Source organism: Pelobates fuscus, chromosome 2, assembly GCF_036172605.1.
Source record: "Pelobates fuscus isolate aPelFus1 chromosome 2, aPelFus1.pri, whole genome shotgun sequence".
Lineage (NCBI taxonomy): Eukaryota > Metazoa > Chordata > Amphibia > Anura > Pelobatidae > Pelobates > Pelobates fuscus.
The window spans coordinates 63,153,090-63,171,992 of NC_086318.1; the positions used below are offsets into that span (position 1 = coordinate 63,153,090).

An 18,903-nucleotide genomic window follows, 5' to 3' on the forward strand; every position below is an offset into this window, starting at 1 on the left:
TCATACTGCCAACAGAAAGTTTAAAAAAGAAGATAGTCAGTATTGCCAAAATGAAACCTCTGCTCTACTCATCCCAGAACAAAAGTTCTGCAGATGACAGCAAAATTGCAGGACCCGTGTCTATTTTATCCTCATTCAGAGCCATTGCAGCAGGGAATGCAAAACACCCAAGAGAATAGCAAACACATTGAAACAGAACAGAGCATGAAATTCACACAAAGGGACTTGGATAATCAACTTAGTCTGCTAAATGGATGATGTCAATGGCATGTTAATGTTATTTTAAATTCAGCTTCAAGAAAAAAGTGTCACTTAACTGGCAAGTAAAAACAGCCCCCAGTCCTCAAAGTGAAGTGTGCTATCTTAGAATATAAAATATGTACAACTTTTATTTTTTTCAGAATTCTGAAAAAAATGGCAAGTGTTTGTAAAAAAAAATAAAAAAAATAAATAATAATTTAATAATAATAATAATAAATACATTTTATTTATATATATATATATATATATATATATATATATATATATATATATAAATCCAAGGTATAGTGACTGTGGTGCCCGGTAAAATCCAGCAAAAATCATAGGTATCCAGAAAACGGAATGCACTCCAGGGTCTTTGTAAAATAAAATATAACTTTCAATTTATATTCAAAATAAAAATAATATTAACATCAACGTTTCGGCTCACATCTGGAGCCTTCTTCAGGATAGCAAAAAAAAATAAGGCTCCAGATGTGAGCTGAAACATTGATGTTAATTTTATTTTTATTTTGAATATGAATTAAAAGTTATATTTTATTTTACATAGTTACATAGCTGAAAAGAGACTTGCGTCCATCAAGTTCAGCCTTCCTCACATATGCTTTTGTTGTTGATCCAAAGACCCTGGAGTACATTCCGTTTTCTGGATACCTATGATTTTTGCTGGATTTTACCGGGCACCACAGTCACTATACCTGGATTGCAAGCACCTTGGATTTATATATATATATATATATATATATATATATATATATATATATAATGCCCACTACAAGTATTAAAGTTTGAATGCATCAAAAAAACAAAATCTTCAGATTTTAAAGGAAAACCTTCACATTCAAATACTGCAATTTCAGTAGTCAAACTTAGATTGTAATCCATTCTTCAGTAGTCTAAACAGTATAAACAGTAACATACCTCTAAACTAGTATGTAATGTAGTATGTAATACAATTTGATTTGGACTAAACAGCCAAAAATAATGAGCCAAAAAATAATCTACTAAAAAATGTTTTTTCCTCTCTCTTTCCTTCTCTTACCACCTCAAATAATATAATAAAAAAAGAATATAACAAGACAAAATCAAAAAACAAAAACAGAGAGTAAATAAATGATTAGTGATGTACCGAACGGTTCGCTGGTGAATAGTTCCTGGCGAACATAGCGTGTTCACGTTCACCACGGCCGGCGAACACATGCGCGGTTCGATACGCCCCCTATTCGTCATCATTGAGTAAACTTTGACCCTGTGCCTCACGGTCAGCAGACACATTCCAGCAAATTAGCAGCAGACCCTCCCTTCCAGACCCTCCCACCTCCCTCCCAGCATCCATTTTAGATTCATTCTGAAGCTGCATTCTTAGATAGAGGAGGGAAAGTGTAGCTGCTGCTCATTTGATAGGGAAATTGATAGCTAGGCTAGGGTATTCAGTGTCCACTACAGTCCTGAAGGACTCATCTAATCTCTGCTGTAAGGACAGCACCCCAAAAAGCCCTTTTTAGGGCTAGAACATCAGTCTGCTTTTTTTTTTTTTTTTTTGTGTAATGTAATTGCAGTTGCCTGCCTGCCAGCTTCTGTGTCAGGCTCACAGTGGATACTGTGCCCACTTGCCCAGTGCCACCACTCATATCTGGTGTCACAATAGCTTAAGCTTGACATTTAAAAACAAAAACATTTTTTCACTGTAATAGATTGAATAGCAGTTAGTTGTCTGCCAGCTTCTGCGTCAGGCTCACAGTGGATACTGTGCCCACTTGCCCAGTGCCACCATTCATATCTAGTGTCACAATAGCTTAAGCTTGCATTTAAAAACAAAACATTTTTTTTTCACTGTAATAGATTGAATAGCAGTTAGTTGTCTGCAAGCGTCTGGGTGTCAGGCCTTAAGCGTGTACTCTGCCAACCTCTGCCAGTCCACTTTGCCACTCATATCTGGTGTTACAATAGCGTGCCTTTAAAAAGAAAAAAAAGTTTTTCCCTGTAAGCTAATAGCAGTCAGTGTCCTTCAAGCGAGTGTCAGGCCTTCAGCATGTACTCTGCCAACCTCTGCCAGTCCACTTTGCCACTCATATCTGTTGTGACAATACCGTGCCTTTTAAAAGAAAAAAAGTTGTTCACTGTAAGCTAATAGCAGTCAGTGTCCTTCAAGCTGGTGTGTCAGGCCTTCAGCGTGTACTCTGCCAACCTCTGCCAGTCCACTTTGCCACTCATATCAGGTGTGACAATAGCGTGCCTTTAAAAAGAAAAAAAGTTTTTCACTGTAAGCTAATAGCAGTCAGTGTCCTTCAAGCTGGTGTGTCAGGCCTTCAGTGTGTACTCTGCCAACCTCTACTAGTCCACTTTGCCACCCATATCAGGTGTGACAATAGCGTGCCTTTAAAAAGAAAAAAAGTTTTTCACTGTAAGCTAATAGCAGTCAGTGTCCTTAAAGCGGGTGTCAGACCTTCAGCGTGTACTCTGCCAACCTCTGCCAGTCCACTTTGCAACTCATATCTGGTGTCACAATAGCGTGCATTTAAAACCAAAAAACTTTTTTCACTGTTATAGATTGAATAGCAGTTACTTGTCTTCAAGCGGGTGTGTCAGGCCCACAGCGTGTACTCTGCCAACCTCTGCCAGTGCACATTGCCACTCATATCTGGTGTCACAATAGCAAGCATTTAAAACCAAAAAACGTTTTTCACTGTTATAGATTGAATCGCAGTTAGTTGTCTTCAAGCGGGTGTGTCAGTCCTACAGCGTGTACTCTGCCAACCTCTGCCACTGCACAGTGCCACTCATATCTGGTCTCACAGTAGCTTGCACGCATAGTACCACTAATCTAAAACAAGAATGACAGGCAGAGGCAGGGCAGGGGCCATCGTGGTTGTGCTGCTGTGATTCCCTTTGGCCCTAGAATAATGCCCAGTTTTCAGAGGCCACGTACCCTGAACTTGAAAAGTTCTGAGGACATAGTTGACTGGCTAACACAGGACACCCAATCTTCTACAGCTTCCGCTCGGAACCTTGACGCACCATCCTCCTCCAGCTTAGCTTCGGGCACCTCTCAAGATACCACTCACCCGCCTGCCGCCACCACCAACACTAGCACCACAGCCGCTTCACTTGGTATGTCAGAGGAGTTATTTACACATCCGTTTGAAGAAATTAGTGATGCGCAACCATTATTGCCAGAGGATATAGATAACAGGGATATGTCTCAGGCAGGCAGCATTACACACATGGACGTACGGTGTGATGATGATGATGTTGTACCCGCTGCTGCTTCCTTTGCTGAGTTGTCAGATACAAGTGAAGTGGTTGATGATGACGATGCGTCCATGGATGTCACATGGGTGCCCGCTCGGCAAGAAGGAGAACAGGACGAAAGTTCAGATGGGGAGACAGAGAGGAGGAGACGAGTTGGAAGCAGGGGGAGGTCGTCGCAAGGAGCTAGTGACACAGGCAGACAGTATGCATCGGCACCCGGGGTCAACCAGACAGCACGCCAATCAACGCATGCTGTGTCCACCACCAGAATGCCGTCATTGCAGAGCTCAGCAGTGTGGCATTTTTTTTGTGTGTCTGCCTCTGACAACAGCGATGCCATTTGCAACCTGTGCCAAAAGAAACTGAGTCGTGGGAAGTCCAACACCCACCTAGGTACAACTGCTTTGCGTAGGCACATGATCGCACATCACAAACGCCTATGGGATCAACACATGAGTAAAAGCAGCACACAAACTCAAAGCTGCCATCCTCCTCCTGGTCCAGCATCTTCAGCCACGTCAACCACTGCTGTCCTCCTTGCCCCCTCTCAACCATCCGCCACTCCGTCTCTCGCCTTGAGAAGTTCCCGCTCATCTGCCCACAGTCAGGTGTCTGTCAAGGACATGTTTGAGCGTAAGAAGCCAATGTCAGAAAGTCACCCCCTTGCTCAGTGTCTGACAGCTGGCTTGTCCAAACTATTAGCCCACCAGCTTTTACCATACAAGCTGGTGGAGTCTGAGGCGTTCAAAAAATTTGTAGCTATTGGGACACCGCAGTGGAAGGTACCTGGACGAAATTTCTTTTCACAAAAGGCAATCCCCAACCTGTACTCGATTGTGCAAAAGGAAGTAATGGCATGTCTGGCACACAGTGTTGGGGCAAGGGTCCATCTGACCACTGATACCTGGTCTGCAAAGCATGGTCAGGGCAGGTATATCACCTACACTGCACATTGGGTAAACCTGCTGACAGCTGCCAAGCATGGAATGCGTTGGTGACACCGCCACGACTTGCAGGCAGGCCTGCTGCCACCTACTCTACTCCTCCTACTCCATCCTCGTCCATAACCTCCTCGGCTGAGTCCTCTTCTGCTGCTGCGTCTTGCTCCACATCAACGGCACCCCCCCAGCTCCCCAGGTACTATTCCACATCCCGGATACGGCAGTGTCACGCCGTCTTGGGTTTGACTTGCTTGAAAGCAGAGAGTCACACCGGACAAGCACTCCTGTCCGCCCTGAACGCACAGGTGGAAAAGTGGCTGACTCCGCAGCAACTGGATATCGGCAAAGTGGTTTGTGACAACGGAACAAATTTGTTGGCGGCATTGAAGTTGGGCAAGTTGACACATGTGCCGTTCATGGCACATGTGTGTAATCTGATCGTACAACGCTTTGTGCATAAGTACACAGGCTTACAGGATGTCCTGAAGCAGGCCAAGAAGGTGTGTGGCCATTTCAGGGGTTCCTACACAGCCATGGTGCACTTTGCAGATATCCAGCGGCGAAACAACATGCCAGTGAGGCGCTTGATTTGCGACAGCCCGACTTGTTGGAATTCAACACTCCTAATGTTCGACCGCCTGCTCCAACAATAAAAAGCCGTTAATGAATATTTGTATGACCGGGGTGCTAGGACAGCCTCTGGGGAGCTGGGAATTTTTTTGCGATGTTACTGGACGCTCATGCGCAATGCCTGTAGGCTCATGCGTCCTTTTGAGGAGGTGACAAACCTAGTCAGTCGCACTGAAGGCACCATCAGCGACATCATACCATTTGTTTTCTTCCTGGAGCGTGCCCTGCGAAGAGTGCTGGATCGGGCCGTAGATGAGCGTGAAGAGGAAGAGGAAGAGTTGTGGTCACCATCACCACCAGAAACAGCCTTATCAGCATTGCTTGCTGGACCTGCGGCAACGCTGGAAGAGGATTGTGAGGAAGAGGAGTCAGAGGAGGAATGTGGCTTTGAGGAGGAGGAGGAAGACCAACCACAACAGGCATCCCAGGGTGCTCGTTGTCACCTATCTGGTACCCGTGGTGTTGTACGTGGCTGGGGGGAAGAACATACCTTCATTGAGATCACTGACTAGGAGGAACGGGAAATGAGTAGCTCGGCATCCAACCTTGTGCAAATGGGGTCTTTCATGCTATCGTGCCTGTTGAGGGACCCTCGTATAAAAAGGCTGAAGGAGAATGACCTGTACTGGGTGTCCACGCTACTAGACCCCCAGTATAAGCAGAAAGTGGCGGAAATGTTCCCGAATTACAACAAGTCGGAAAGGATGCAGCATTTGCAAAATAAATTAAAAAGTATGCTTTACACAGAGTATAAGGGGGATGTCACAGCACAACGGGAATCTAACACGGGAAGAGGTGAAAGTCATCCTCCTCCTCCCACGTCCACGCCGGCAAGGACAGGATGCTTTAAAGACGTGTTGTTGATGGAGGACATGCGGAGCTTTTTAAGTCCTACGCATCGCCACAGCCTTTCGGGATCCACCCTCAGAGAACGACTCGACCGACAGGTAGCAGACTACCTCGCCTTAACTGCAGATATCGACACTCTGAGGAGCGATGAACCCCTTGACTACTGGGTGTGCAGGCCTGACCTGTGGCCTGAGCTATCCCAATTTGCGATAGAACTTCTGGCCTGCCCCGCTTAAGTGTCCTGTCAGAAAGGACCTTCAGTGCAGCAGGAGGTATTGTCACTGAGAAGAGAAGTCAACCTAGGTCAAAAAAGTCTAGATTACCTCACCTTTATTAAGATGAATGAGGGATGGATCCCAAAGGGACTGACAGTGGGCGATACATTCGACTAAAAAAGGCCTGATGAGATGAGCTGCCTTGGGCTAAAAATGGTCCACACGCTGCTGTATTTTAGCTCTGAATGCCGGTTGACTTGCGTAACGTATCCGCCACCAACTAGGGTTCAAGCCACCACAACAAGAGGACATAGTCTTAAATTAGAGGTTTAAAAATAATATCAGGAAGTATTACTTTACTGAGAGGGTAGTGGATGCATGGAATAGCCTTCCAGCGGAAGTGGTAGAGGTTAACACAGTAAAGGAGTTTAAGCATGCGTGGGATAGGCGTAAGGCTATCCTAACTATAAGATAAGGCCAGGGACTAATGAAAGTATTTAGAAAACTGGGCAGACTAGATGGGCCGAATAGTTCTTATCTGCCGTCACATTCTATGTTTCTATAAGCCGCAATGTTTTAGGGCACTTTCTGCCCGGGAAACAAACATCAATCTTTATGGCCGCTGCTACAGCAGCGGCTGCAACAATACCTAATTTTTCAGGCATGTGTACATGCCTAATCTTTCGGCCCTCTGGTGCTGCACTGTGGCTTCAAAAACCAAACCAAAAAAAAAGGCACATAACAGGGATTAAACTGATAGGAATAGTACTACTTAACACACCACTCCTATCTGGTGGCACATTAGATTGCACGCGCAGTGCCCCAAATTTGAAGCAGGAGGACAGACCAAGCATCTTTTTCCATCTTCCGGTTCCTAAAATTGATGCCATATACACGTCCCCTGATAGGGCACCAGCTCGTTATTCTCTTGGGCGCCAGCTCGTTATTCTCTTCACTTGGGACACTACTGCACTATGGGCACTTAGACCCACTCTTTGTCTTGCACAGTGTTATTCCTAGCCAGCATCTGTGATGGGAAATCAGGCAGTCATCTAAACGTTTAGATTGAGCTTTAGCTTAGAACACCCTTGAAGGTGTTTAAGGAGATTAGGGCTAGTTTAGAGGATTCTTCTTAGACCTCTCTGAGTCTTTATAGCCCTTCTACCTATCCAGCATTTCTGGAAACTAGCTAAGAGAAAGGGTGGCTGTGTGTCTGTGATACATTTAACTTTATATCACATTATTGACACTTTATCACTCCGGTCTCCATACTCTCTGCCTATACCCATCTATTTAGAGGGAATTTCCTTGCCCCTGCCAATATTATATAATAGGTAATAGTATTACCATTATTACACAGTTAGCCACTATAGGGGAATGAGTATAGTATCCCTTTGTTATTTATAAATGATACCATAAAGACTTTTGTCCATTACTCAATTTACTTTAACAAAGGGTACTAACCACGGTATTAGGAAGCATTACTCTGCTTTCCCTTTCTCCCTCTATTATACACCTATGCTCACTAGGATTTGTAGGTATCACTTTATTATAGTTGTCTAACCTTTTCCTATGCCAGTTTTAGATCTCCTTCTTTGGAGATTTTTTCTTTTTTCAGTTTATTAGCATACTTTCAGGGACCCTTGGTGTTGTACATGGCTGGGTGGAGGAAGAGACCTTAAATGACATCAGTGAGGACAAGGAACGGACATGGCTAGCTTGGTATCCAACCTTGTGCAAATGGGGAGTTTGCGGTTGTGCAAATGGACTGTTTGCAGTTGTTTGCGGTGCGTTAAACGGGGAGTTTGGTCTGTCACTGTGAAGTGGGTGTAACCCTTACACTACCTGATCGATAAAACATCATACAGTAGGTCCCCCCCTCATTTGTTTTTATGGCCCCCACCCACCGCTCACGGGTGGGGGCGGGCGAGAGGACAGTAGGTCCCCCCATTGTGATTTATGGCCCCCACCCACCGCACAGGGGTGGGGGCCGGGGAGGAGGAGAGTACCCCCCCCCTTATTTACTGAATATTCCCCTGTATAACAATGTTTGGCATTTAGTGAATACTCCCTATTCTGCTCTGTGTCAGTGTGTATCAGGGTCTCTGAGGACAGGTGTCAATCCATATCTGCCAAGTGACCCTATGTAGGGGGAACAGTCCCTATTCTGCTCTGTCAGTGTGTATCAGGGTCCCTGAGGACAGGTGTCAATCCATATCTGCCAAGTGACCCTATGTAGGGGGAACAGTCCCTATTCTGCTCTGTGTCAGTATGTATCAGGGTCACTGAGGACAGGTGTCAATCCATATCTGCCAAGCGACCCTATGTAGGGGGAACAGTTCCTATTCTGCTGTGTGTCAGTGTGTATCAGAGTCTCTGAGGACAGGTGTCAATCCATATCTGCCAAGTGACCCTATGTAGGGGGAACAGTCCCTATTCTGCTCTGTGTCAGTGTGTATCAGGGATCCTTAGGATAGGTGTCAATCCATATCTGCCAAGTGACCCTATGTAGGGGGAACAGTCCCTATTCTGCTCTGTGTCAGTGTGTATCAGGGTCTCTGAGGACAGGTGACAATCCATATGTCAAGGTGTCAATATGTCATATGTCAGGTGTCAATCCATATCCCTTGAGATTTAGGAATGTTAGGTGATTTATGCCCTTTATGGATTAAAACCAGACTCTGCATCAACTGTGTAATTTGCCATGGGAGTTTTGCCATGGATCCCCCTCTGGCATGCCACAGTCCAGGTGTTATTCCTCTTGAAACAACTTTTCCATCACTATTGTGGCCAGAAAGAGTCCCTGTGGGTTTTAAAATTCGCCTGCCCATTGAAGTCTATGGCGGTTCGCCCGGTTCGCCGGTTCGCGAACGTTTGCGGAAGTTCACGTTCGCCGTTTGCGAACCAAAAATTTTGTGTTCGCGACATCACTAGTCTTCAGCATCTTCAGCATCTTCAGCATCAAGGTAGAATATGAGTAGAATAGAACTCCATGAGTGAGAGAACAATGATTCCTACAATTATTATTCTTCCACTGCACTCATAGATGAGACTAAAACATTTGATGGACTTTAAACTGTTCCCCCCTTAAAATCTAGAGTTAAACTTCATAGAGATAACATCTTTATGAACAGCTCATAAAGACTATGTTAGAATGTAATTGAGATTCCAATGCAGTCAATAGATATTATAAGGCAACATAGGGACTACTTTGTCTTATGGCAAAATCCTATCTTGAGAAAAAGCAGAGCTGCCACTTCACTTGCAACAGCTATGCGAATAAGTAATTATCCTGCTCATTCTGAAATTTTATACATGGAGGCTTCCCCGGTCTCCTGAAATCCTCCATAGATGTTAGTGTCTCTACAAATCCCAGGCGCTATTTCACCACAACATCTAGGAATTTGGGGTGTTTGTCAGCTCGTTGAGCACTAATGGAGGCAGAGACAGTGACTTCCTGTTCTTCTTTCTTTGCTTCCTCTATCCAGACCTTTGAAGGTCTCACCTGAGCAGTCTCTACCCAACAAAACCCAAGGAGCTTTTTAGTTATGACTTCCAGCTCTGCACATAACTCATGGGTAAGTCTGGGGCTGCTAAATATGTCTCCAGGTGACTAACAGGACCCCCAGGTATCCATTGACACAGGGTTTAGTGGTGTGAGCAGGGATTCATTCTGTTCATACCCTAATGCTTATTTAAAGAGCTGCTTGCACCTCTGGCTTCCAGCACTGCAAGCAGCTCATCCAAAAGTTGCAGATTCCGTGGAGCCAGCTATCCATTGATACCTGGGGTTAGTGGTGTAAGCACGGATTTAACCCTGCTCACACCACAATCCTTTTAATAGGCATGTAAAGCCTTTTGAAAGCCAGCACTGCAAACAGCTGATCTAAAAGTCTGGGGCCTCTAAAAATGACCTCTATAAGTCGGGGATTCCGTGGAGCCAGCTATATATTAATACCTGGAGCTCCCTGTTGTGAGCAGGGATTTAGCCATGCACACACCAAATATTCAGGGCATTCTATGTCTCCCTACAGGCTTTAAAGCGCACTTTATTTCGAGCGCTCTAACATGAATTTGCCTATTCCCACCCTTAAGTGGTTAATAACATCATTAATGTAATAGACTCCAGCTGGGCAGCATATGAATCTTGTAATCTACATCACCCTTCAAGAAAGAAATGAGCCAGTACTACATTTAAGTAAAAGTAATGTGAAAGTTTGTACTTGAACTGAAGTACAAGACTTTTAGAATACAATGTGAGGAATGTGTGGAATTTTTTTAAAAGAATTAAAACGATCTATTTTAAAGACTAATGACAACTTTAAGACTAAACAATGATAATAGCTGGAAAATGGTATTACACTCATATTTTCGACATTATATCATGGATCATTAAAATATCATTTTGAAAAAAAGTATCAAAGTAGACATTTTAACTTAGAATTTCTGTTACCATTGATATATTCTTGTTGTTTTTGCACAGTATTTTTTTTTTTTTTGTGTGAAACTATTTGGGGTACTGGAAATTCTCTTGCATCCCAATCAGCGTGGAATGTTATTTGAGTCATTTTTAATTGTTTTTAAAGCAGCTTTACTTACAGGGTTATTTGCTGAAAATTGACTTTGTCAGATGCACAAAATCCAGTGAAAATGACAGAATTCTGGCTGCGTTGGCAATTTGCAGAATTACTACAGCCAAATGCAGTCAGAATTCGATCGGTCCGATCGGTTCTATAAAATTAAATTGTGAATCCACATCTGAACCAATTTAAAGCACAAGAATGAGAGATTTATCAACGGTTGCAAGGCGACCAAAGGTAAGTCGAATAAATCAGATGGCAGGATGAGCATTCGCAAATTATCTTTTACTTGCTTTTTTCAAGTGAATTGCATCATTTGAATTACTATTTGACCACTGGCAGGCAGGTTAGTAGATAGCCTTTGCTGACCAGCTACCCCATAAAAAAAAAAGTTACAAAAATAAATAAATACAAATCCTATGGGGTTAGTAAAACCGCCATATTACTATATGGTTGTATATTACCTCCATGTGCCTCACCTGCCAACTGATGCAGTGGTTATGGTGCCAGGAGTGCCCTGGCACGCTCTCATTTAATTTGTTAAACCATTTTAGAATGGTTCTAATACAAGCAATGAAAGTACACTGCCATTCCAGAGTCACTTTAATGGGTCACTCAAAGCACAGAAACAACTGTAACTTAATGGAGTGGCTTTGGTGAGGTTACTCAACCGGCAACTAAGGGGTTAAACTTTATATGTGCAGCATTTCAAAGGTATTTTTTTTTTTTTTTTGTGTATGCTTCAGAGTAACAAACAGTCTAGCACAGCCCCAACAGTGGTGGCAAGATAATTAGTATACACAATTCAACAGTAAAGGGCAGTCGATAAAACAGCACACATTTTAGGGATAATTTAAATAAACAACAAATATGGCTCGCAAGACAATCTACACTTAACAGTAGCGGAGTAACTGGCAAAAATAGGTGCCTGAAAGTGAGTACGAAGTAAATTAAAATAAAATAAGTGCCGGCGTGAGTACTGTTGATTAAAGGGTAGCAGGAATACTGGCGTACTATATACGTTTCGGTACATGCTTGGAGTAATAAGTTGTAAGACCACTGGGTCCACACCACTATGGATTATAACAGTATGCTAGACTTGGTTCCTGGGTCTCCAGGTTGGTTATGAGGGTAGATGCCTATGTATCAGGTGTGTTTGTTGCCCTGCCATAGCCCTTGGAAGGCAGTTAAGTGATAACACAAATTATTTGCATTGGGTAAGAAACTCGGCTAGGTAATGACATATTATCAAACATACAGCACTTGCACCATTTTAAGCTGTGCAATCATGGAACTACTGAGGCTTAACATGATCAACTAATTCCTTGCAAAGGATAGAGACAGTATTCAAATCAAGTAACAAGGTAAGCGACATGAGCAAAAAACCTGGAGAGGTAAGTAAGTGTTGGAGCAATCAATGATGCAAGTCCAGGTATTGTATATCTGGAGGCATGAGGAGTGTTGTCTAGAGTCTAAGGGTGGTAGGTTAATGGGGTTGAACTGCATCCATTGTCCATGAACTTGTAGGGGGACAGCAGTGGATCCTGATGGTCTGTCGCCGCCTGCAGCAATGGATCTTCCCCGTCGGTGGTCGATGCCCTGGGATCGTATCCCTGTTGGTCTTCAGCCCTGGTAGGCCATATCTGGGTGATTGTAATGCTGTTGTAGATAGAGCGCCCCGAGAGTGCCCGCTCTTCTCCCGTCTCTTCCTTCTCTGCTCACTACTTTCTACTGGAGCTGTTGTCATCTCAAGGTGGGCTGAGAGCTTGCTTTAGAAGGTGTCAAAGATCGCTGACAGGTGGTGTTGTTCCTGCTCACATGTGCCCTGTATTGTTGTGGTGAATTTCTGCACACAAGGTGGCAGCATGTCCGCCATCTTGGAGTGATCTGCCATGTCCACGGCCTGCGTCGGTGCGGGTGCTTAAAGGCTGCAGAGGTTAGTGCTGATCGCCACTGGTCCAGAGGTGGGGCTGGCAGCTAGGCGCCGGTCAGAGAACTGGGAGAACGGCTGTCTCACCCCAGCTCAAGCTTGAGTAGGCCTCAGTCCCTCAGTCCGAGTAATCCAGCTCTAAATGGGCTTGTGTTTTATATGATTTAGCAAGGTGAGTACCTATCAGGGTCAGAATGAGCGTGTGGCCCGTAGTTTGCCCTGGAGTTTAGCTAACCAAAGCTGGAGCTCAGACGAGACACGCCTGAGCCATTCAGCAGTCAGGAAACGCCCCCTTAAAGGTAATTTTTACTACTAATTGTATGTTCCTTCTATTTACATGTATTTGAAGGAGAGTCAAAAATACAGGAGGAGGTCTATCACGGAGCCTTATTTATAGAGCTGTAAATGAGGTCTGAACCAAGTTGGCCAAGTTAGCTTTGGAGCTCATTTTCACACTGATGGACTAATAACATACTCCACTATGAGATATCATTTTTTTTACAGAATAAAGAGAATCCTATGCCTGTGCATTACTTGAAGCACTTCACTTTACAAAATATTTCATATTACGTTTGTTTTATTCTCATGTGTGACAGTGCATGCTTCTGTTGGATTTAATTTGGTTATGTGGTGTGTTATTTAAAGAATCAGTATGCACAAAGTTTGATTTTTTTATCATTATTATTATTATTTTTTATATATTAAACCGCTACTTGTATAAAGCAATAAATACCTTTGCCACTTTTTCCTGTTTTTAACTATCAATATATTGTCTGATAAGTGTAGCAAGGTTATTGGTAGAAACCTGATGTGTGTTAAGCCCTCCAACATGGTAAGGCTGTTCTAATTCTAGTTAGTACCGGTATCAATAATAAATTGAACTGATGACACCTCGTCCCGAAAATACTTGGAGTCTGGGAATCTCTTATTGGTGATATGTTAAGTGTTTCAAATGTATGTTTCTCTCAATATTATCTTTTTTAACTAAAGTAATAAAGATTATGTTTTAGCACCAATTTTCACTATTTAAACTTGAAGCACATCTCTGATTTTTCTAATTCTAGTACTGAAGATTGCCATAAGAAGTGCTTTGTTGTCATTGTTTCTTTTGGACCATGACGCATAATTGGTTTTAAAACAAATGTTTAAAACTGTGCTCCATTGCTAAACGATGTCTGCAGAAATGCAGGAAGAAGTCTGGAACACGATGCCAAGCTGAGAAGTCTGGCAGAATTGTGGAATTCAGATTTCTTGGAATGCTGTGCCCAATGCAAACTTTTGCCTTATCTGTGGTTTTATGTGATAAGAATGTTGAACATTTATTTTGCATAGTGATTAGGTGAATCAGTCCATAATCAGATCTTGGGCATGGTATCTTTTGGAAAAACAGTTTTCAGGTCAAACAATTATAAATAGAGTAAAATAAAACACAAAAAAAAATGCTCTTGGAAGTCAAAGATGATTAAGTTGTCAAAGGCAGCTGTGAGTCCGTGTTCAGTTTCAGACTTTTTTTAAAGTTTAATTATCTACAGGTGTTTTCTGCAGGTGCTTTAGGCAGTGTAGTGTTTAACCTCTCATAGTACAAAGGGAACGGATTTAATCTTTTCACATTTTTGCCTTCAATAGGCCATTGTTAGCTAGGAGACTTAAATGAGTTGTTCAAAATGTATATATGTGCGTGTTCATATAGTATACACATTTTGTTGTGACATATGTTATTACATAAATATGTGCTCTAAAACTTTACATTTAGGCTGGAAAACGTGTCTGTAACTATTAAACATTCTAAACCTGAGCCAAATTAACACTATCAAGGACACACTCTTCACGGATAAAGCATTTCAGCATGCTACAGTGTCTCGAGGGTCTAGAATATCCCTTTAACCCCTTCCTAACGTTAGGGAGTGCTATGCCATCCTACAAAAGAAGGGCTTTAATGCCACTAGGGTGGCATAGCACGCCCTAACGATCTACCCCTCACTCCAGCCAAAACACTTACCATCTGCTCCAATGGCAATTAGGGAATTTGTCTGACAACCCAGGGAGTCCCCCTGCAGCTATAAAGTCTCCAAATCGGCACAACAAACCAATCTGGCAAATTTCAATGTGTAAAAACTGATTTGACCATATTTGACCCTGCATACAATTATGTGTATTTTATAAGCTAACAATATTATTCCATTCACAGTTAAAATGCCACTTGGGAACTTGGGAAATAACATAAATGTATTATTTCACAAACAATGTTCAATCACAATACAACTGTTTTACAATAATAAAAAATATAAATGTTCCATTTAAATAGATGTATCACAAATATACATGATGTATTATGTGAAAATATCAAGATATACTCATCTTACCTCTATTGTGTCTCCATCTTCTCAACTTCGTGGGCGTTACTGTTAGGGTAAAACACATATCTTCCAGTCCGTCCTCTGCACCTCTTCTGGTCTTCTTTCATTTGCTCAGCTTGGGAACTCTATCCCAAGCAGGACAAGCCTTCTATTGAATGTGAACATGATGGCTTCATTCCTGTTCTCCATAGCCAGTGCTGGCAGCGCTGGTAGGGGGTTTCCACAGCACATGCACTGTGATTGCTTTGCTTGGGAAACAGAAGGACCACATGTGGAAGGTGTTTTCTGCTCTTTAGCAGTGCTCCCTGCTTGGTTCTCTATACAGGTGGCTTTTTAGAAAGTTCTCTGTAAGCCAGGTTTACTTGCCCCTTATGTAGGTGGACCCACTTACTTTTCAGGTGATCCTACCTATTTTTGATGATGCCCCCTAGTAAGGCCAAAGTTGGGGGTATGTTATGACATTGTGTATTATATATATATATATATATATATATATATATATATATATATATATATAAACATTCACTTGTGTAATGTTCCACAATTTGAGCTGTTTACATTTGTTTTATGTATGTTATGCACATTCTGTATGTTTTGCTTGCCTCTTATCATACCAATGGACCTTTTGACATGGGTTAGAACAAATTATTTCTCTGTTGATCAATATATTCCTGTGTTTGGATGATATTGTTTATACAATAATTTTCATGGGTATGTTTTTATGTATTTTGTATTTGTTTGTATATGTAATTTAATTTGCAGTTATGTGTTTGTCTTTGCAGGGATTTGCGATTTAATAGAATTAAGGACATTCAGCCTGGAGCTTTTAGAAACTTAAAGAATTTGAACACTCTGTAAGTATTCAAGGCATTGCATTGTTTTCTTTTTGTTGTTTTATTTATTTATTTATTTATTTTTAATTTTAATAGTTTGTAGGGACTTAAAGGACCACTATAGTGCCAGGAAAACAAACTTGTTTTTCTGGCACTATAGTGTTAATAGGTGCCCCCCACCCTCATGGTCTCCCTCACACTGGGCTTAAGAGGGTTTAAGGGGTTAAACACTCACCTTTCTCCAGCACCGGACTCCCTCGGCGCTGGGGACTCTCCTCCCTCTTCCGACATCATCTGCCGAATCAATCAGTCCATAGGAAAGCATTTATCAATGCTTTCCTATGGACGGCAGCATCTTCTCACTGTGGAAATCACAGTGAGACAGGCACTAGAGGCTGAATTAACCCTAATTCTCTGAGACTGCTATGTTTACAGCTGCAGGGTTAACCCTAGATGGACCTGGCACCCAGACCACTTCATTGAGCTGAAGTGGTCTGGGTGCCTATAGTGGTCCTTTAAGGGTTTTTTTTTTTGGCCTTTTTTGCGGCTGAATACAATTTATCATAGTAAAGAAGAAAGAGGACATCTAAAGGTAAGTAAAACATTGTTTCAACTAGTTTTTAGATTTATTGGGCTTTACTCACAATTGTAAGGGTAACTATGGCCACCAGTTCATTAATTTGAAGCCCACACAAAATTACCTGTGCCATGCTCCCCTGCCGGATGTTAATAGAGACTTGACAGCAATAACTGCCAAGTTGCTAGTGTTTTATGATTGTTTAATGTTTATGCCACCACTTTTTTATGGGAAGTATCAGACAGGATACAGATAATCTGATGGAATTGGTAGAATTATATTGGACCTTTTATCATTTACCAGTCTTCATATTCCTTATAAATGTGCTACAAATGTCCTTTAAAAAAAAAAAAGAAAAAAATCTGTTTTATCTGTTTTATCCGTAAAAACATCAAAAAGTATGATTCAGACCTTTTTACGTGTTTTCACAATCCTACAGTTAAATAGAATACTTTTAAATAAACTTTAAAATGTTAGTTCCCCCTCCAAGAAAACAAACAAACCCTACTGCTAGAGTGCTTTTCAGCTCATCCAAGTCAGCAAATGTTAACTCTATTATATTGTGAATGGAATGCAAAACTAATGTAAAAGAAAGTATGCAATATCTAGAGGAAATGTGTGCTGTTCATAGGTGCAAATACTTAACCTGCCAACAATTGATACACATAATGGAATTCAGAATTTAACCATTTTATGATCCCCAGGGCTACAAGCAATGTAAGTGTTTTGGAATAGAAAAGTAGTGCAGAAATTTTTTCAGTGAGATTTGCTCATATAGAATGACATTCCTAAAAGGGTTACTCCATGGATCAAGCAATCTGTATGTGAAGTTTTTCAAATTGAAATGATGCCTACACAGAGATATCTACACTTTGGTCCTGGGGTCTAGTTATGGTGCTTTCACATGTGCTGGGGGTAAAACTAGAAACCTGTTGGACCAGTGATGTGGCCAATGTCATTAGCAATGCCTGGTATGATAATGTGTCCACACTGTGCTGCCCAAGTACAGTTCCTTGATGTCCCCAGAAGCTGGAAACCAGGGAATTAAAGCAGAACTGCAGGACAGGACCCCAAAAGCAGAACTGCTGGGAGGCCTGATGTATGTGTGTTAGTAATGTGCACCTGGGGAGTGTTTTGCAATCTAAAGAGTCGTACAGGAATTGCACTCAAGCATCAAAGCATGAATGAAGTGCTTTTTGAGGTTAGGTATCCAATAAAACAGTTCAAAGCTAACATTTTCATCAATTTGAGGGTTTGTTTACTCTTTTTCAGGTGAGTTGTTATGTGTTAGTTTTGTCATCATTTCTGTGCCTAAATCCAAATGTTTTTTTATACCAATAAATTCCAGTGTATATTTTAAAGGTTAAGCAGATACTCCAGGTGAGCAAAATGGTAAAAAAAAAAACACACTTGTCCACTGGATTAAAGAGAGCGCCCAATCTACTTGTCCATTGGGACAATATACTTGTCCTGACACACAAAATTATTTCAGATTGGGGCACCTAGCCCAGGTTTTGAACATTCAGAGTAATTCACTAAATTCAGAAAGTCTGTGAATTACATGTAAATGAAAAAAAAAGATAATTAGGATAAATTCGACAAAAAATCAGCTACAATTCAGATTTAACTTAATAACTGAGATGAAGAGTGAATAACTGAGTGTTTCACCCCATGAGAGAGTGACTTTGTGAAGTGCGTTTGTGTACCTGCATGCAGGCTATGTCTAATATTTGTTTGTGCAGTTTGTGTGCAATGTGCATGGTGTATATGGGCTGTGTGTATTGTGTGTTTGCAGTTTTAATGTGTGTGTGACATTTGCTAGCTGTGTTTAATGTACATGATGTTTGCTGGCTGTGTGTAATACGCCTGTGTGTGTGATGTCTGCTTACTGTGTGTAATGCAGGTGTGTGCTGTTTGCTGGCTGTGTTTTATGCACATTTGTGTGTGATGTTTCCTGGCAGTGTGTAGTGCATGTGCATGATGTTTGCCAGCTGTGTGTCTCATGGTTACTGACAGTGTGTGTGGTAATGTAATTTGTTTGTGCCCTGTTTCCCACCTTCATTCTCACTTTCTGTAGAAGAGGGGTTGTGATTCCTGCTGGCCCAGTGGGGATTTAAAGTCCCTGGTGGTTCAGTTTAGGTGCTGTATGAACCTGCAGAATATGCAGACCACAGTAATCACTTCCATCACTACTCTGTGCAAATCATCCTGGCAGCTGTGCTCTGACTCATTAGTGAGCACCAGACCGTCAAGGAGTGATTACTGTGATCACCTACTAGAGGTGCATACCACATGCTCCGTGCCCTGGACCTCTCCTCCCTATAGCAGCTCTACTGCTTGCCCATGAAAAGGCTAAAGGCCAAAAAATAACTGCCTGCCTCGTGTCTAGAACTACATGTCCCAGGTGTCGGGCTATATGAATTCCATATCTATTTTTAAAATTTTAGTGCCAAGAGTACATTCCAAAGATTAGACTAG

General features: G+C 42.1%; 1 protein-coding gene across 2 annotated transcripts in view; it reads left to right on the forward strand.

Moving 5' to 3' along the window:
- The window catches only part of PXDN (peroxidasin), a 139,500-nt gene that overhangs the window by 48,038 nt on the left and 72,559 nt on the right, over positions 1 to 18,903 (forward strand). For both annotated transcript variants that reach the window (XM_063442210.1, XM_063442211.1), the window contains exon 2: positions 15,798 to 15,869. In XM_063442210.1, the coding sequence (XP_063298280.1) occupies positions 15,798 to 15,869 (72 nt within the window). The remainder of the gene's footprint in view (positions 1 to 15,797; positions 15,870 to 18,903) is intronic.